The 21322-nt window shown below is 42.4% G+C and overlaps 1 protein-coding gene across 1 annotated transcript in view; it reads left to right on the forward strand.

The window, feature by feature from the left end:
* The window catches only part of LOC141009724 (cadherin-23-like), a 163818-nt gene that overhangs the window by 63406 nt on the left and 79090 nt on the right, over nucleotides 1-21322 (forward strand). Inside the window, exons 8-10 of the mRNA XM_073482415.1 lie at nucleotides 7942-8136; nucleotides 8231-8359; nucleotides 11564-11642. Coding sequence (XP_073338516.1) covers nucleotides 7942-8136; nucleotides 8231-8359; nucleotides 11564-11642 — 403 coding nt within the window. The remainder of the gene's footprint in view (nucleotides 1-7941; nucleotides 8137-8230; nucleotides 8360-11563; nucleotides 11643-21322) is intronic.

Consider the following 21322-nt stretch of genomic DNA (forward strand, 5'->3'; position numbering starts at 1 on the left):
TCAGTGTAGTTTCTTTGTTGTTATAAATATAACAGATAAGCAAATCAGGAGGAAATTAAGTACTTGAATGTGGAGAGGGATGCTGGCATGTATCCGACAAAGTACTTAGGGCTGTTCAGGTAATTTTTTTGGTTGATGTATTAACTTTGAGTTTGATTGTCAAGAATGGTAATGAATGCATTCAGTGTGCACTTAGTAGATAAATAGAAGAATACTAACCATGTTTGTCCTCTGCACTGTTAAAAAAATAGAGGCATTATGGCATAAATTCCATCGCTGATGGAGACCAATCTTCATTTCCTTAGAGAGAAGGGAAAGTGCAGTGTAGAGGTATTACTTTTGCATTCCTGTTTTAATGAGTAACAGTGATATGCTACCAATGGAAGTCAGTATAATTCAAATTCAGGCTGATAATGATTATTCTTTTAAAGAAAAATATTACGTAGGATCTAAGAATTTCTATTCTTCTTGCTGTTTACTTCAGTATGCTTTTCATAGCACTTTGCCATTGCAAAAGTTGTGACTGGGTGATTTGCATGATTTTTGGAACAAATCGTACTCTAATTTGCGGCTTTTAGCTTGTGCACCTGAAGAGCATAATTTGCCTTTGCACTGCAGTCTGAGTGAATTTGGCTTCAGCTCTTCCATCACTTGATTAATGCATAAATGAATTAAACTAAGTTGTTGTTGGACAGAACATCATCATATTGTGCTGACTGCTCCCTCAAGGACTCCCTACAGGAGAGAGAGCTGACATTTAACCGCTGAGATCCATTACACATAGAGCTCCAGCACTCAGTGGACTTTATCCCCTGTCATCCCTCATGGTCCCAGAGAGAAGCTGGGCCATGTAGTCCAGAGGTCTGGCCAGCCTTGACTCTCCAGGGCCCCCCGAAGCCTCCCTGTCATGTTGAACCTGAGATTTGGCCCACAGGAGACAAGCACTCTGCTGCCTTCAGCCTAGGCAGTAGAGACAGCGGTGCAAACACCACCGTATTATACAGCAGAGACACAGTTAAAAGGGAATACTGTCTCCCTGCTTTATTACAGAAGTCTCACGGCTGTTAGTGACGGACTTTGACTTTCATATGCTCATACATATACTCTCGCTTTCGTTCTTCTCTCACTGTCTGTCTTCCGTTAAGTCCTTGTTTTTATCAATCTCCTTACAAGTTGTGGTCTGTCTTTTTCACTCATTTCTAACATTGTTGTTCCTCCTTTTGAGCCTGTGGGTTTGGGAATGAATCAATATCCTTCACTTTGTTCTATTTTACTTTGAATATTACTTTCTTGCAATCAAACTACACACAATATTGAATGAAATCTTTCATCTTAAAGCCCATATGTAGAAATTGGCCCTTTGTGTGATTTGGCTCCGCTTACAGTTTCTGAGTGGACACAACTGTCGTAAATACAAATCCCAGGTCTGTAACGATTTGTCAGACGTAATAATGGCTATCTACAAACAAAACATATAAGCTCACAACAGTGTTATGTGTTGAAAACTTGTATGTTGAAGTAAACATGTATGTAACACTGTGATCCTACCCTCTCACTGAAGTTACATAGTGCAGAAACAAGTGATGGGGGACGGAGTGGCTGACCCAAAGACACACATTCACCCTATTACATCAAAATGATTTTGAAGCTGTTATGTTAAGGTAAAAAGTTCCATAATGTTGCTCTAAGTAGACACAATAAGTGTTCAGACCCTTTATTTATTACCTTGTAGAACAACCCTTGGCAGTGATTCCAGCAGCTGCAATGGTCTTTTCTTGGTATCCCTTTAGTGTCCCCCATTCTTCTCTGCAAATCCCTCAATCTCTTTCAATTAGGACTGAGTGCATTTGTGGTCTTCAGATGTCTCCAACTTATTTCATCTAGGTTTACTTTGAGAGCCAAGGATTGTTTCTGAAGCCAATCCAGCAATGTCTGTACTGTGTGATTTGTTTTAACATGGAGTTTTGGTTGAGGGTGTTTTGGAGCAGTCTTCTTCAAGGATCTATCTCTGTGAAAGGAATCCATTCCCATAGCATGCTAAAAGCGCCATACTTAATTGTAATTGGACTGTAATAAATAATGTATTAACTGTGGGGTGGTTTCTCCTGATGTATCGTGATTGCTGGAATGCGGCGTTCAGGCCAAAAGGTTCTTCTTTCGGCTGTTGTGTGCTACATCTGAAGTGACTTTCATCTTCCCACACTACTGCAAAGGTCTGATTGATGAAATGCTGCAGGCTCTGCCATCTTTGCAGAGAAACTCTGAAGCTCTATCAGGGTCATTGGGTTCTTGGTCACTTGCCTGACCAATGCCCTGTTTGCCCATTTGCTGACTTTGGCTGTAGTGGCAGGTCTCAAAAGGATCATACATTTCCAGACTCCTTCTTTTACACAATTATGCCCACATTGCTCCTGGGAGTGTTCATTGATTTAGAAATTTCTTCCACTCTTCCATGGATTTCTACCTCATCACAATTTTGTCTTCAGGGCTTCCAGGGGTTTCTTTTTTGGTACTGGATGTACTGTGACCTATGGGACCTTGTTTACAATAATGTGTGCCTGAACTTCTCACAAGTGGCTTTTGACCAAATTCTGGGCACATTACAATGATGACCAGATAAAAGGGGATCATAAAAAACAAAAATCAACTGGCGGTGTGATAGCCAAGGGTCTAGATACTTGGGTGCTTTTCTCTTTCAGAATAAATGAGTTTGCAAGAATGTATATTTCATTATTATGAAGTATTAAGAGTAAATTGACGCAACATTTAAATAAATTCTCAATTAGGTTTATAACACAAGGGGCCTGAATAGTGAGAATGTTCTAAATTTTAAATATCTGTATCTCTATCCCCCTCTGTATACACTACAGTATGTCTCTCCTCCCCCTCACCTTCCATAAGTAGTAGCTTCTCAGATGGAGAAGGGGATGATTCCTGCAGTGCACTTCAGATAAGACACAACAGGGAGCTCTCTTCATCCCTCTCCAACTGTCTTACCACTTAACATTCTGGTTCCCATAGGAAATAGCCCCCATTTATTTAAAAGCTACAAAGCACCGTCAAGGCACATATGCAGGAATATGCACCATGGCTAACCAAATGGCTTTTGCACTTGAAGGAATAGGTAGAGGCACAAACAGTTCTTCTTAGCTAGCTCACAGTGGTACCCAGTATAACAGCCACTGGTCTCATCAGTCCTTGCTAGGAATTGTTTATTGTGTGACTTGTTTATGAAGAAGTAATTGGACAGTCTTATAGGGTAATAAAAACCCAGGGATTCACTGTCTAGCCTTTTGCGCTTGGTCACCCACATTGACTTGTAATCGGCATCACACGGGTCCAATCAATGGTCTGATGGCAAGCTATTGAGACCCAGTGGAAGGTATAAAAGGCCAAGCAGAAGACTATATGTCTGAAGGCTCTTTACTCTCCGATGAGCTCCACGGTGAGCTGCAATGAGCAGATTACCAGACGGGGTGTAGTGCTCTCTGTAGCAGTGGGCTGCTGGAATGCAGTGAAATTATCTTAAGTAGCTCATGATCACAAGGCAGCTGTTTAAATAGGTTCTTTTATTGTTTGTCTCTTAGGACTGATATGCACCACTTATGCAAACAGGGGCAGTTTGACCTTGAAAGCCTTCCAGGGGGGATAAAGGGAAAACAAGAAGATAAGAATGAATAAGGTGAATGGATGGTGGTTACGCTGTGATTCTGTTAGCAGGCATCAGAGCCTCTAGAGCAGCTCAAAGAGGGTCTTCACCTGCATATGGCCGAGCCTGCTAACCTCTGAAGTACCACATTGGCACATACGGCTGATAGTTGGTCATCTGTGCTTCTCAGCAAAGCTTTGAACTGTTGTTGCTTGAACTGCTTTGAACACCGTGGCACTGTCAAATCAGGAAGATCAAAACTGATGTTCGTGTGTGTGTTTACTTGTTTGAGTGTGTAGCATTATTTACTGAACCTTGTGGCATTTGACACTGGGCGGTGTTAATGAGTCATTGTTTCACAGGCTGCTGTGTTGAGAGAGATAGAACCTGGCATCCTTTAGGGGAGGAAAATGAAACGTCATATCACACACTTTCTCCTCACACATCCAGATCTCATCCATACACACACAAGTCCTCTTTCCAAAAAGATGTACACGCACACAGACACACTCACCTAATGCTTAACTGTCAAACTGCCTCCTTGACATCAAAGCAAAGTTGATAAAGCAGACAACCATGCTAGACACACATACAGGTGTACAAGTGCACACACACAAACAAACAAGCCCAAGCAGGAATATTTAATTCTCTCACCTAGAGTTTGAATCTGTGCATTTTTATCCATTTAATTTGTGCCTGTGCTACAGTGTCATGCTGCAGGCTGAGGGGTACCTTTTACAGGTGTTTCCACTTTCGCGTAAGCAGACAACTTGACAAGGATAATAAATATATCAGAGAAATGCAGCTTAGATGTTTATTCAAATGCAGTAATTGTCGTGGGGGAGTGGATTAGAGACTCTATTCCTTCACTCAGGAACTATTGATGAGGTTTGCTTCAGCTGTGTGCTGCAGTGAAGCTTCTGTGAGCAGAATATGAGTTACGGACCGACTTTCCAAAGAGACTTTCTAAGTCATGTTGTTGTTCTGGTTATTCCTCTTTTTTCCTTATACACAATTACACTCTTTTTTGTTTTCATCTAAGTTATCTTAAATGCATGTTTGGGCTTTGATATCTAATTATTGACAAAAGTTTCACTAACATTAGTTAGGAGACCTGATTTACCCGTTGGGACACGGTGAAAGAAAATGACAGCTTGAGAGATGTCGCTATTGGGTAGATTTGGTTTATCAAAGACGACAGATATAACAGCTGTGCTGATTTCTCATATCTCTGCGATGCAAACCAAGCTAGTCGACCTGGAAGTGACTGCTGTTGATAATGTGACATCACAATAATTCTGTCGAAAAGAAAGGCTTCCTTATCCCCTGTCCTCGTCTTGCCAAAGTCTTAGCAACAGTAGGCTCCAAAAAACATGGGAACTTGGGAATGCGTGTTAGAGTTTTGAATTTACCCACCTAAGATCTCAACAGGCAGGAAAACTTTCAAATATTCTTATTTTGATCTAAAATACAATAACTTTTAATATATCAGGCTCAGAAATGACCTGTGACCCTGTCTGCATACATCAGGGCATTTCCAACTTCAAGGCTGAGAGATTGAGATATCTGTTGCTCTCTCTGGCATCTGTTGCTCTCCTCGTCTTCCCCTGCAGCTACACTCCTCAGATCCCTTTCCTCTGTCTGTCCCTCAATTCCCACGTGGAAATCTGGCTTAATCTGCTGAGACAGACCAGTTTCCAGCACTGCTCATGCATGTGTAGAGCCCAATGGGGTAAGTTAAAGGAAAGAAATCAAGCGAGAGGAATGCCAGAAGCAGAGAGACCGAGGAAGTGTATGTGCAGCTGCTATAATGTAAAGTCATGTAGACAGAGGCAGTTAGCTCACTGTTATGTTGTTTTGTTACATGGCTGATGGCCCCCTGTCCTTGAGAGTAAGATAGTGGGTCAACAGCTCTCAGTCACACACATTTTACCGCACAAATTAGAATAAACATACACACACACACACACACACACACACACACACACACACACACACACACACACACACACACACACACACACACACACAGACAGTCTCACCCCACATGTTCATACTGTCCAAACAAACATATACATGTTCCAACCCAAGAATTCACACAAACACACACCATTTTATACACCATGACACAGCAAGACATTAGCACAAGGTAGTATACACACAAATACACAAAAACTTACATACATGCAAATACACCTCCACACTCCCCTGACACCCATGCAGACAGACTGTGGGGTCAACTGCTCTCTTACTGTGTCACTTTAGCTTTGGCTCAGGGCCCAGCTCAGTTCAACACCATGACCTCCCCATGTGGTCACACTCTCCCCCTGCAGTAAACAAGGCCACACACCCTGGACTGTGTGTGTGTGTGTGTGTGTGTGTGTGTGCGTGTGTGTGTGTGTGTGTATGTGTGTGTGTTTGTGTGTATGCGCGCACAGGTGAGTGTGTGAGAGACAAAGAGAGGGAGAGAATATGGGCTTTTGCGAGCATTTCTGTCCCGTAATATATCTGGAAAACCTCCCGTCCTCATGCACAACCATTTTTCCTTGTATCTGTAGGCATTCTCATTTCTCATTAGTTTACACAATAATGTGTGCATGTGTGTGTGTGTGTGTGAGAGAGAGAGAGAGAGAGATAAAATTCCAATTAATGGGGATGTTCCTTAAACTTAGACAGTCAAGCCTCTCTGCGGTACCTGGGGAGTGTTTCTTCATATGGCCACCTCTTTTTGTCAGGTTTCAACAATGACCATGACCAAGACAAACAGTCCTCCGATGTGGCATTGTGCAGCCTTTCTGCCCAGTTGATAATTCTTAACTCTAAACTCAAGGCAGTTTTGGGTGGCAATACAGATAGACAAAGCTTATCTTTAATGACAACAAGGAAAGACAAATACTTTCTGGCTGTAGGTTATCCCTATGTGCACAAGGAACTCTAAAAGAAGGAAGGGTCATTACGTCACTGAATCGTGCTTTGGTGCCCGACTGCGGTGTTGGCTGTATTAAAGTCTATGGGAGATGCATGGTGAAACCCACTAAAGAACATATCTATGTTGTATGAATTCTGATGAAGAAAGCCTCTAGAAAAGGAAAGAACACACTTTAGAGAGAAGGTTAACGACTATTGTTCCTCCCAAATGATTGACACGGCTAATAATATCTATAAGTATCAGTCAAACCAAATAATGCTGATGAGACTGCAATTACACTGCGAACAGGAGCCTTTCCCAATTGAAATCAAGGGACGAACAACTTGCCGATTAAAAAAAATCAGTCGTTAACCTACACTACACCTAAACTTTTAGCTGGAAATGCCCAGTGCATTCCTCTTTTTTAGAGCCGTGAAACAAACATTTCCATATTTCTGACCAATCATTAAGATTAAGATTAGGATTAAGATTGGCTTTATTTATCCCACAACTGGGAAATTCACTTGTTACAACAGCTCGAGATGCAACAGTACAGGAAAAAGAATCAGAAAAATATGCATAAAGTTAAATAGAAAATAAATAGACAAAAAACAAGATATTTACAGTAAGATATTTATAAAAAACAAACAAGTGAGTGGAAAGTGATTGGTCAGGTTGTGCTTGAGTTAAACAGTCTGATGGCTGTTGGGGATAAATGATCTGAGGTAGCGCTCATTCTTACACAGTGGGTGTAAGAGTCTGCTGCTGAAAGAGCTGCTCGAGGTTTCCACAGTCTGGTGCAGGGGGTGAGAGGTGTTTTCCATGATTGACGTCAGCTTAGCTAACATCCTCTTCTCACCCACCACCCATCATGCAGCGTATTCCAAGGGTTTGGTTTTAAAATGATGCTGGATGGCTCCAACATTTGTCTTATTATAGTGAGTGAATGATGCTGTTGCGGTGAGCAAGCACCCAGAGGAATCGAAGGAGTTGAATTCACCTTTAATCTTCTTCCTCTTCAACGTTTGGTATCCAGAATGGTCAATATTTAAAACCAACTCTGTGCGATCTCATTTTGTTCATCATTGCCATCATTTATCCAGTTTGACCAGGAATACATTGTTATTTGCAGTCATGATCTGGACGAGTAGCTGCAGGGAATTAATATACACATTCACAGTCACAACTAGGTCACTGTGTTCCAAAAATTATCACTGAATCAAATTGTCCTCTGTGGCTATGTAGTTAGATAAGGCCTCTGTGTTAACCACATATGAAGGTCATAAGTTCAGTCTCTACTTCAGCAGTCATATATTAGTATTCATCCTGAACATTTCTCTAAGTCTGTACTCCTAATGCCAACATTTGTGTGTGTGTCTTTCAGAACACACCAGTGGGCAGATCGGTGTTCATGGTGAACGCAACAGACCCAGACCAGGGTACCGGAGGCAGTGTTCTCTTCTCCTTCCAACCACCTTCTCCCTTCTTCGCCATCGACGGAGCCAGAGGCACCGTCACCGTCATCAGACCTCTAGACTACGAGACAACCTCAGCATACCAGCTCACTGTCAACGCCACGGTTAGCACACACATGAGAGGCATTCTGTCTCTACATTAGCAAAGTCAAATGAATCCATGTGCATATACTTAACTTCTGTTTTTATTTCTATCAGGATCAAGATAAAGTGAGACCCCTGTCCCGGCTTGCCAACTTAGCCATCAGCATCACTGATGTCCAGGACATGGACCCTATTTTCACCAATCTGCCCTACAGTACCAACATAGAGGAGGACATTCCCCTGGTCAGTGATACAGTCCCACCTGGCATCACACTGCTTGTATCCTATTCATGCAGCTTTTATGTGAAATCCTGTGATCTGTCTATTTCTTTCCCTCCCATCCTTTTTCTGTTGCCAACATGTTCCACTTATCTTTCACCGCATTGCTCATCCGCAGCTCCTCCTGTCCCAAGTTCATCCTCCTCTTTGATTATTCAGGAGGTGCTTGGAACAGGTGCAAGAGAAATATGGTTAAAAAATGGAGGCCTGAGTTATTATCGGGGCAGGATGACTCACCTCTCATCCTCACTCCTGAGAACCCCCCCACCCCCCACCCCCCAAGAACCCACATAGACCCAAACTTAGCCCCCGAGGCCCCTACACACAGCACTGCAGGTGTTTGAGACTGTAATTACTGTGGGAGATTTACAGTCCTGCTTCAGGGATGGGAGGCCTCTAGCAAAGGTCACAGAGGCTATAGGATTTATCTCACCATGTGCTGCATGTGTGTGAAGTATGAAGCCTGTGTGTTGTATGAAGCACTAAGCAGTGGAGTCTCACCATTGACCTTACCTTTGTCTTTATTGAGAGTAGGTTTGTAACGGGTATCTAATACACTGAGTGTCTGTTTCCCTGTACACCATTATGTTCACTCCCCTGACTCAGCCCTCTAAACTCAGTTCCCAGGTGGCTAATGGTCCGGCTATTGATGTTTCCACTCGTAGAGAGGGAATTACACACAGGGGCATAATACTGTCCGTCCTTATTTCTGTTCTCTCTCTCTCTATCAGTCTCTCTCTCTCCCCTTTCTCACCCAACCCAGCCTTAACACCCACCCGCATATGCCTCGTCCCCGGCCTGCACGCGCTGTAGTAGAAATGTCAAGTGCTACATTTGCATGCATATTAACGGGGCGTGACGGAGTCGACGCCCGGTGTCTCCCCAACTCTCTGATTCATCAACTGTCACCAGGAAGGTCACAACAGGAAGAAGAGGAGGGGGAGGTGTGAGAGGGGTACAAAGAGAATGCCGGGGTGAAATGGAAAAAAGGTGAAAGGAGAGAGGAAAGAGTTAGAGGAGAGAGTTAAAAAGAGCGGTATTACATTGGATCTCTAAGTTGACATTGGTGAGTGGATTCCAGAAATCTCACAGCAACTGAGCAGCGTTAAGCCTCAGTAATTCTGCCTCGGAGTGTTGTAGCTCTTGCCTCTGACAGTAGGGGGCAGTGTATAATCCTATTACTGCAACTTTGGAGGAGGAGGTCACGGCAGGCGTGCAAACCAAAATCTGTTAGTGAGCCCCTTTGACCCCAAGACAGACACAGACAGGATAACAACAGTGCTTAAAGCGAGACAGAAATACAGGCCAACAGTGCCACCGCGCTTGCACACAGACACACACACACTTCCGATGCCCTCATGTGCTATTCTAACAGGCATGTGTCATTTCCATTAGGCAGTGTTGGGCGGTGATAAGCCGAGGGCGTACAGTGACGGAACGAGTGTCAACTGTTCTCAAGGCCCATGACATTTACACGTAAAGGGAAATCAAACTTGGATCCCTGTCATAGGTCATTTCTCAAAGGTGTGAGTGCACACACACTCACACACATGCAACAAAACCTCCCCACTATTTCTGCCTCTGTCTCCCTCAGTTCCTGTTTGTTTCTCTGTGTCTGTCTTTCTCTTTTTCTCCAGCCAATCAACCCGTCATCCGTAGAAAACTTTGACAAAGGAGTTAAGGAAAATTTTTTTTTTCAGATGAAATCACAGGGCAGCGTTTTCAGCTGTTATAGCTGTGAATCCACGCTGCTTGGACTGACGTTTAAGCCCCTTCTAGGACAAACACAATTTGGCTGTCAAATCAATGAGGAGAAAAAGAGAAAAGGAGAATGGGTTGGGGGGTAATGCACTGTGTAGCTAGAAATGAAAGGATGACGAGGGGGAGAGGGGGTTTGCTTTTGGTATAAGTACTGGTGTGTGTATGTGTGTGTGTGTGTGTGCATGTGCGTGTGTGTTTGCAGGAGGGGGGATTGTATCTTTGACGGTTGATTGAACATATTCCACTTGTGTGGACAGCTCGAGAATATTGCTCATATTACTTCAGCATCACTTCTTCTCCTCACTCGCTTTCTCTATCCTTTATTTCTCTTAGTCCCTAAATCTGTTGTGTGTGTGTGTGTGTGTGTGTGTGTGTGTGTGTGTGTGTGTGTGTGTGTGTGTGAGTGTGTGTGTGTGTGTGTGTGTGTATGTGTGTGTGTGTTTCCCTCTCAGCTAGTGATTGGTGTGAATCAGTCTCTCTAAAAGGCTTGTAATTGATTCTGCTGTAATTGGTCAATGACAGGAGATGCTTTGGCAGAAATGGAGCATAAACACGCCTTAGACACAATTTGCAGGATCAATGGGAGGCAGCTTGCTTGGGTGTGAGCGAGGGAGCTAAACGGGGGAAGTGAGGGAGGGAAGGCGGGTGGGAGGAGGAGAGGAGGAAGGAAATTGGAAAGTAGGGAGGGTCTCACCATCTCTCACTGCAGCACAGGGGTTTTTAAGTATCACCACCGTGTCTGATTGAGGCACGAAGGCTGAGAAAGCTCAGTGGATCAAAGACTTTTCAAACAGCTTTCTTTCTCTCTTTCTTTTTCTTTTTTTTTTTTTCAGCTGTCATATTGTGGTTTTGTTGGGTTGTGGACTCATTGGTGCTGCTAAAGAGTTTTGAAACAATGAAAAGAGAAATGAATTCCAAAGAAATGCTTCAAACACACTCATAATGAAAAACAAATTTGATGAATTTGTTGGGGGGGGGGTTAGGGTCATGCTCCCTAACCCATGCTCATTCGTGGTCTTCATTGTGGGAGTGGGAAATGTGTCTCTAAGTTGATGCTCCAGTTACAGATTTGAATGATTCAGTGTCATCTTGAAGCCCAAACATTAACACTTTCTAACAATATGATTAATTCCACAGACAGAGGACAAAATCCATAAAACAGGAATCTAATTTCATTTCATTTGCCGGTACCTTTTCACTGTAATACAAATTGTCCTGCCATAAAAAGTCAGATTAAAATGGAACTACTGTAGAAAATGCTCAAAAATGCAACAGTAAAAGATTACACACAGCTTACACTGTATGATTTGTGTGTGTGTGTGTGTGTGTGTGTGTGTGTGTGTGTGTGTGTGTGTGTGTGTGTGTGTGTGTGTGTGTGTGTGTGTGTGTGTGTGTGTGTCTCTGCAGGGATACGAAGTGCGGAAGATAACAGCCATTGACCAGGATCTCGGCCGTCCGAGAGGCATCGGCTACACCATCATCTCAGGTCTGAGTCACATAATCAATCTGACATCTACAGCACAGAGAGGGGGAATCGATCACTTCTTATCATAATCCCACAGCCATTATAGACAAGTCTCATCAAGCACAACAGTCAATACAAGCAGAGAGCAGAGCCTCAGAGTTGGAGAATAGGCTTGCCCGTGAGCAATTATTAATCACAGTTTGGTGCAGTTGTGCGGAAGTCAGCCGTCATTTAGTGTTATCATTCACAAGTTGGCTCGTGCCATCAAAACAGGATTACAGTTTGTCAGAGTGATGAGTTTAACCTTCGGCAGAAGAGGGTGATCTCATGACTTTCTGTTGTTGCCTACTTGTGTTGTTATAATGTTTTGTCAGATATGCCACATGAGCAGTTTGGGTAAAATAAGTGTCAGGGCTAATGACCACCACATTGGGCCTCCTCCTAAGATCCATAACTTGTGTTGGTGTTACTATATCTGAGAGTTTAACTTTAAAGAAGAGGGAGGAAGTTAGAGTTTGCACTGTGCTGATAAGGCTATAGCAGTGATCCTGCTTTAATACTCCTGAACTGAGTTTTCTTACCTCTGCCAAGGATGTGATGTTTGTGCCTGCCAGTAACTTTGTCTGTCTGTCTGCCAGGAGGATATCTCCAAAACTCATGAACAGATATCTATGAAACTTGGTGGACAGATTTACCTAGGGGCAAGGAACTCTAAGTTAGATTTTGTTGTTGGTCCATATCTGGGATTGTCACTATTAGACAGGTATCTCGTCATTCAGCCTTATCTATGTAATGATGTGAAAACACAAGAATGATTCCAAATCCCTTTGGTGATTTTGTAGAATAAGGAAATCCATTTAACTTAAACTTTTAATGACAGGGGAGTAACAGCCTGCACACACTGTTGTACTCTCAAACTTACTTGGGTTTGGCATGTATCCTTAATGACACTCCAGTGAGCATTCCTCTTTAATCCTCTGATTGGGAATTTGAACTGGAAACCTTCCAGTAGGGTTGGCCGATGTCTGCCGAATTGGCATATGACGGTGAAACATCGTGATGGACGATGACATCGTTGTTTATGAATTTGAGGCAGCGTGTCCCCTCAGTGTTATCCTAAGACAGCAGTTGCGTATTAGCTCACCATCGTAGCCGCTGCTGTTTCCCACTATTGCTCTGACATGAATATCCAACTGTCTCACCCTACAGAGGAAACTATCTCCCGTTACCGCCAACATGCATCCCTGTGCCAGGTTTAAAAGCGTCCTCGTCTCTGCACGACATGTCCGTAACTTAGCTTTGTTCAGCCTCATAAGCATAAAACAATGTTGGCCATCTAGCCAAGAAAGCTAAGCTAAGAAAACTATATAAAAACGGCATGCCTGACAGAAACAGCGGCCCGCGGGAAAAGAAACACTGCTGCCACAAATTTAACAGAGTGTCTTGGGTTCGCCTAACTGAGCTGGCTTGATGACATAATGGCGTAATGTTAGTCCACTGAGCAGCAACATACTTCTTTTCATTTCCCCACATATCACAAACAACTACAACTCTTGCCCTATGGCATTTCTGAGGGGACACGCCACTTAATTGTGCTCTGGTGGGGAGCCTTTTAAATCACGATGTTGCGATGGTCAAGGATTAGTAGTCGATGGCAGTCGGCCCAACCCTACCTTCCAGTACACTCCACTGAACAGACCGTGGTCACTGTTTATAACCTGATTTGTAATCTGGTGAAACCTTTGTGGAGCTTGTGTTAAAAGGCAGGGAAAAAAATTACAATTTGCAAATAGAGAGAGATGGACTAGCTATGTATAAGAAGACACAGAGTTTACCTGCAGTCTGGCGATGTGATTATACACATTAAGTCAATACTCAGATTAATGCAACTGTCATGTTAACACCATAACAAGGTTATCTTAGTCACAGTAAGTTTGTAATGGGGTAAGCATAAATCAGTTAACGCCACTCAATAATAATAAGTAGTCTTCCACATTACTCCTGCTGTAGCATCTACGGTATGTAGCGCCATCTGGTTCCTTTTGGTTTCTTAATTAGGCACACAAAGGTCAGAAGATAAAATGGATGCAAAGTAAATCGTTCTGTTTTCCTTCTTTGATTTTGTATATAACAAACAAACTATCAAGTAACAGATGTAAATAATTAGGAAGATTTTGGGTATGAGTGTTGTAGGAAAAGAACCTGTAACTGACCTGATATTTACTTATTTAATCTAAATGTCCTGTTTTTTCTTGTCAAAAAACAATATGTTTTCCTGTAAGATATTCTGTAAGATGAAGCCCTCTATTCTTCTTACCACTCCTGGTTAACTCCATATTCCCATTAAGATAAAAAGCGCAAATACTTTTGACTTTGCGATCCATGTACTGATGTAATGTTGCCTTAATGCCCCCGTAGGGTATTTATTTTCACCACAATCAACATTTCGATCCTAAAGGACAAACAATCCCTCTAAGATCCTTCAGGTCTGAAACATTGATCTGTGTGGTGAAAATAAACACCAGTTGGGAGGATTACAGCCGTGTGTGGACCGTGTCCTTTAAACTCTGCGTGCCCCCTGTCGAGCCCAGGATGGTCAGGATGGAAAGACATCAGTGCCTCCAGTATTGCCAGCTGGCTGATAAGGGCTGGCCCTGCTTGATAAACCTGGCGCACCATGGGAATTTTTGGGTGATGAAGATATTCATTGTTCTGCCATCTGCTGAGTCACTGCCTGACCTCACAGCTGAACGAGGGAATTTGACCCTTGTGTGTGTGCATGCATGAGAGCATGTGCGCAGTTGTATGTATTATTTGTGAGTGTGCTCTAACGCATGTGTGCACAGTCCACAGCCAAGCCCACTTCTCCATGGAGCTCACCACAAACACTCGGCTCCCATTCAGTGCACACACCTACTCAGTCTTACTTACCGTCTGCTGCCACATGTTCTATTGTTGTGTATGTGTTGTGTTTGTTGCAAAGTTGAAGGGCTGAGTTAAGCTCTAGAGGAGAAGAGCATTAAAAAGACATTAATTAGGTGGTGCGATGTATTCCCAGTCGTTGCAAAATCAAGAGTTATAGCACCGCACTAAGCCCTTATGGAGATGGAGCCTGTAGGCTTGATAAAATCATTATAACTTTGATAGATAATGGAAGTTGAAGGGTGACGCAGTGCCAGGAGATAAAGGTGGGAGGGTAAGGTTGTCAGACGATGCATTCTCTAAGCATGTGTGTGTGGGGGGGGGGGGTTGTGCGCGTGTGCTTGTACATGTGTACTTGCGCATATGTCTCTGTCTATCCAGACTTGTGTGCCCCGCTGCAGTCAGATTAGTGTGAGGGCGTGCTTGTTTGCAGACTTTAGTGCGACTCGGCACAACGCCTCCCTTGCCTTCCCGCTCCTCGCCCCGAGTGTCCTCAGAGAGTGTGGCTCACTCCTGCGGGACTCGTCTCATTAGTTCAGTAATTAAGATAAACGAGGTTTTAATTGCAGCTGTGATTTATGCTAATGATTGTGGGACTCAAGATGAGGATTTCCTCTCCCTCCTCCAATCAGAGGGCGAATCTGGGATTTGATGTGTGATAGCATCACAGCAGCTCTCTGCCGCCAATATTGCAGTTGTTATTGTTTGTTATGATGGTGGAGATTCAGGGGGGGGTAGTTCTGATGGTAAATCCCTGGTCCGCAGGGTATGATGTATCCCTTATTGTATCCTTCTGACCTACTGGTCTCATTATACGTATTTCAAAAGCTCTAACCAAAACTCAGTCCTACTGAACAGATACTTTGGCTTTTTGATTGTATTTTCTGACCCAAAATGCTCTAACAATAACAAATACTCCACCCAGCATTGATAATTAAAATAAGATTTTATTACATGCCCTTAGTGGTTGTTTCCCTAAACAAACACACATTGGAGACGTGATATTGATTTATCATCATTGCAAATGCTGCTATAATTGCTGCCTTTATTTCCTCTCTTTAACGTGAAACTGTGATATCCAAATGTGAACTTAATACTTGATGATGTAGACCCCTGCTAGCCTCAATTGTGATTTACAGTATAATTATCAAAAAACAGCTAAAAAGCAACATTTACCATGTGATGTGTTTGCAATACCATTTAAACAAACAAGATAAAAAATTAATAGTTTCTTCAGTTCTAATCCACCAGTAATCATGTTAGCACGCCTTGGATTGCTGTGAGGCATGCTGGACTGAAATGAAATCATGTGTCTGAGAGATTTTTCTGATGAATGAATTTGTAATTTCTGCAAGCCTTTTTTATTTGCAAAAGCTGTGCAGAGTTACTGATAAATCTTTATTGATCGGACAAAAGTTACTGTGGCAATAATCACCAGCACCCAGCTCTCTAATGTTCGGACAAATATTTGATATGTGATAAAATCCAAATGCATGATGATGAAAAACTCCCCCAAAAATGACTCTACGTTTTCTGTGTAACATAAATAGGATCTGAGTCTGTCTAATTTGGCCAGTGGTAATATTTTATTTTTTTTAAGTGATTCTTTTTACACTTGCTCTGTGTGATCTAAATGGGCATTTTAGTCCTGTTTAAAAAAGTGTATTTGTTCGAGGCTCATGCTGGTAATTTCCCCATTAGGAGATGCAGGGAGGATAGTAGAGGAACTCGCCAGGTGTTCAGGTATCTCTTTTGAGTAACAGGGAATCAAATATCTACTTGCTCATTCATGTTTCACTGGTTGCTATGACTCCAGTCACTGTCGGGAATATTAAATGTCCTTTTCGCTCTAACAGTTCTAGTCTTACACCTGCATGATCTCCAGTGTGACCTCAGTTGTTACCTGTTTTTTTAACAATATACAAACGCTGAATAAACATGCCTGGAAAAAATAGACTGTAAATAATCATTTTTGAGTGACAAAAATAATAATAAGCATTTTTGTACACTTTGATGGTGAAAGCTTTATTTTGTCATTGTCACCAGGTTAGGTTTCACACACTATTTGTCATAGTCAGACTATTAACAGTTTGATACAAACTTGACTGGTACAAAGGTTAGATCAGGTGTGCAGCTGTTCAGGGATATATTTTTACCAAAGCTAATTGCCGAATAAGCTTTAACAACAAACAGTCCCAAAGTGTCAGCCAGTATCTGCTAAAAAACCCACCCTGAGGATGAGCAAGGCAGGATCACAGACAGCCAAGGTCAGTCTCACTCTCACAATGTGTGCATGCATACATACATGGACAGGCATCTCCCCTTCCCACACACAGATTCAGACTGAGGGAGAGAGGAAGAAGGACAAAGAGTAGATCATAATAAAGTATTATTCTCAAGAAATATGAAAATACTCCATATTTGGCCCAATGGATGTAACCTTTACCTCTTTAAAATGAGCTTGGCTATCTGTGATTCCTCTTACAGAGACTTAGAGGCCAACAAGTCTTGTCCAAGAGTGTTGCTGTCCGTTAGGATAAGAGTTAAGCCCTTGTGTAAAGTTTGTGTAGCCTTTCCATGTGCTGTAATGATAGTGTAAGAACAAGCAGAACAAAAATCAGCCTAGCGAATGAAAGGACATCCCCCAAGCCTTTCATATCAGCCAGTTGTTTATCTGTGTGTGCTTGTTTCTATCTCTTTTGTCACACGCAAGCACAACTAATCCCATCTTAAGCCCTTTTCCATCTCTACCCTTTTCTTTCCTTTTGGACGATTCTTCCTCTCTCGTTGCATCGTCTCGGTGTTGGTGAAACTGCAGCAAAGAAATTGTCACAATGCCAGCAAACTCCTAGTTCTCACATTCTCTTGCCTGACTGCATTGGATTTTAATTTGCAGCAACCCAAGCAGAATAATTGTCTAAATTGATAAAAGATGATAACTCAATTTTTCTATTTGCTAAAAAACTCATATACTATTTTGAAGTTTGTTGGCGGCTGTACAGACCATATAATGCACTGACACAGTGTAGCCACAGGCAGGCACTGACTTCTGTGGCCTTTGTCCAGGCAGCATGTGAACACCTGTCTGCCCAGTGATGTGGGTGTGAGTGAGACAACTGGGTTGTCTTTCAGCCTCCTTCTAACATACAGGTCAGACAGGTATGGCCAGGTATTTCCCGCCTGGACAGACTGATAGGTAGTAAAGGCGATTATTTCCCCTTGTCTGCCTTTCCAAACGTATCTTTATCCTTCAGTACTGATACACCCCGATGCTCTGATTCCATACTACCTAACTCATATCAGCAGGCATGCTGTAATATGGACAAGACTAATACCTGTTATTCTATGGGGAGCTCTTATTGTGACTGCTGCGTCGCTGGGATTTCTCCGGGTTTTCAATTAGACGCTCTGAGGCTCTCCGCAGCCTGTTGCCATGTAATCTCTTAGAGAAGGCAGATAGTCTGCGGGACACTGATCACAGCACAATCCAAAGCATAGTCGACTCCAGTAGAGCAGTTTTGTTCACATTCAAGTCCTGACATCACTGGGCCATGATATACTGTAGGTCTCATAAAGTACGTTTCCTCATTTGATCTCTTCTACCTTTTTTCCTATCCTCTATCCTTAAGTAAGGGTTTTTTCAGGTGGTCCCTGCCCGACAGCTTTATGCACTTACTGTGCATACACAATGGGACAATTTTTAGATAAAGCCAAAATGTTTGTATAAAACATTAAAAAATGAAATAACATCCTTAACAGAATGTGAAGAATGTATTTTGATGCAGAGATGTCTAAAGTTAGCATGCTAACCAGCTAGCCCTGGCTCATCCTGTCACATAATACCACTGTAGCTCAAGAGGTGATAGTCAGATAGCCCCGTAGTTTCAGCTGGGAGATGAATGCGTTTGGCAAGTTTGCTACTTAGTCCAATAAGTAAATAAAATAAACTTACAATATAACATTTCCTTGGTAAACAGACAAATACAACCGTACATCTTCTGAATTTACGTTTCTGTCTTTTACTGAACTAAGACAAGTCTAACTGCCTCATTAACTCATTGTGAAACACACTTTATTCAAACTCAACATAAGTGTAATAAATCTCACCCAAACAGTCTCAGTTTGCCTTTCTACAATACACTCTTGTTTGGTTGAAACAAATCCTCACTTCACCGAGTGAGATGTGAAAATATTTTGGTTCTCTACACCGTTGTCATCTGCTGTCAATGAGAAACTCTCTCTTACTCCTCTGCCACGTCATGCCTACCCTGTCCCTGCCTGCCATGTCTTCTCCTCCTGGAGTCATAGTCCTGATCTGAGTCGCTGTAAATCACCTCTGTACTGTATCCCCTGCTCTAAACTGGAGTCCATCTGTCCCAGAGGCTGCACTCAGTTCCAGTCTGGTGTCCAGTCATGTTCACTGGGAGGTGGCTGAGCCCAGATGAGCTGTGCCCCGTTGCCCATGGTGACTCCCCCTGAGGTTGTGATGTGGCCGCTAATGGGGCTATTGAGCTCCAGGGCTGACTGAGCTCCTTTTTAATGGCAGCTAGTCACTACAGTCAAAGATAGGTGCAGCAAAGAGTATAGAGAGCAGCAGTTAGCTGATTGTTGTCCTTTCAAGGCAAATTTTCTTAGCAACATTTCATCCTTAAAATATATATTTCAGCTTTATCTGTTGATGTTAGAGGTTCTCCTTTATTTTCATTTATCTTTGGGATAAAGGGGATCCTGCTGGCTTTGAGAAATGTTATCCTAAGCTATCTGCTTCTGAACAAGCACATTTCCAGATGTCAAACCCAATTTCCTCAGCTGCTGTCTTCCAGCCAGCTGTTGTTTTGTACAGGCTGTGCAGAAATATATTTTGTAACGTCTAGAAAACTGCAAAAATATCAGATAGGAAGGTAAATCCAGAATACTGTAGTCTACACTTAGAGACGAATGCTTTCTCTCTCTCTGTCTCTCTCTCTCTCTCTCTCACTCACACACACACACACACACACACACACACACACACAAAGGGAAGAGATAAGACTACACTGCCAGCACAATGCTCTGTTGAAAAGAGAAACACCTCAAGCTGACAGATCAAAGCCAGCAATCAATAGCTCTGGGTTTGATTATTTTCCATGAGACCTGAAGACTGTGGATCGATACTTTCGTCTGTGACCAGGTTGAGAATCAGTTGAGCTTTTACTGTTGCATCTGGACCAGAAGTCAATGGAGGAAACACTCAGGTATCTGTAGTACAGTTCTCTCTAAGTAAGTACCATAATAAGTGGAACATTACTCAGAGAGAAGAGGTTGGATAACCTGCATGCTTAAAATCATTTCTCTGCCCATGTTCAGTTGCAGGTACAAGCATATATTGACATACAGTATACTGAGAAATATCATGTAATATATCAAAAATACATTTTAATAAATAAAGGGAGTCCACGTATATTTGGCAATACATGACAATATAATGTCATTTTGCTTCAAGAAGATATTACTAAATATAATGGCTGTACATTTGTTAATGCATTGGTAATATGTACTGATATGTATTTATGTTTAACTTAAAATTAATTTTGCAATAGAGAGAATAGATCACTTTATACATTAATTTATACATCGCAAGTACTTTATTAAATATATATTTCAATACTAGGGGTGGTTTCCATTGGAACAGTGTTGCACTGTTCCTTGCCGTTACATTCCTTTGCCGGTGTTTGATAAAGCCGACACCATTTTGTCACAAGGTGGAGGTAGCCACCATGTTCCGTTGCTCAGTTGAAATATAAGGGCTTGATGAACAGGAACTCCTCGAGATACAGCAGGAGGAGGTGCTAGTAAAAGCTGAGGCATTGAGACCTCCTCAATGACAGTGGAGGTGCATCTAACCAGCAATGTCAACCACACAGAGTGTAATACCTGGGCAAAAATGGAAGTTGCTTTCATCTGCAATGCATTGTCTCAGAATATTTGTCCTTGAACCTATTTTGAAGAAAAAGTTTAGAGGAAACTAGTTCATTGAGTATTCATGAAATGCAGCTTGTCTGCCAATGGCAAGACACCCACAGGGCCATTATCACTCTGCATCACACACACACACACACACACAAATACACATACATATGCACTGGTAGCTGTCACACACTGAGGGGTGTGTGTCACAGATGCGCACATGAGCATTTGCACAAGCAAGTCAGGCTATGTGAGAAGCTGTAAGAAGTGAGTGTAGTTTGAAGACAATAACTAAAACCTCATCATCAACATGATTTGCCTGTAGGCGTAATCCTTAAAAGTGACACTAATTTGTGTACATTTAGCAAAGTACACAAAATCTTAGCCCCAAGACACTGAGTACTGGCTGTATGCCATATCACATTACTAGAATGTTCCAGCGCCCCCATGGTGTTGTCACAAACTAGAGAAAACAGTTGTCACTGGCTTAGTCATGGCGATTACACTTGGAGAACTCTTGCTTCGGCTGTCCTCAAAAGCTCATCACTCGGAGAAAGTCATTGTCATCCACTTGTCACACGTCCGATTGAACTCATCAGATCAAATGCCTTATACCTCTTGTTCTTTTGGGCGATCCCCACATAATAACTACATATGTATGTTTTCCACTTATGCGACTCAATACACTCTGTCTCTCTGTTTCTGGCCTCCCAATTTCCCCTCTCTGTCTCTGCACACAGCCATTTGCTCTTTGTAAGTGCAGGAGAGAATTTAAATGAGGAAACTGTTCTCAGTAAATGAGCCTTCACTTCATTGTTCAAGACACAAGAATT

Source organism: Pagrus major, chromosome 15, assembly GCF_040436345.1.
Source record: "Pagrus major chromosome 15, Pma_NU_1.0".
Taxonomy (NCBI): domain Eukaryota; kingdom Metazoa; phylum Chordata; class Actinopteri; order Spariformes; family Sparidae; genus Pagrus; species Pagrus major.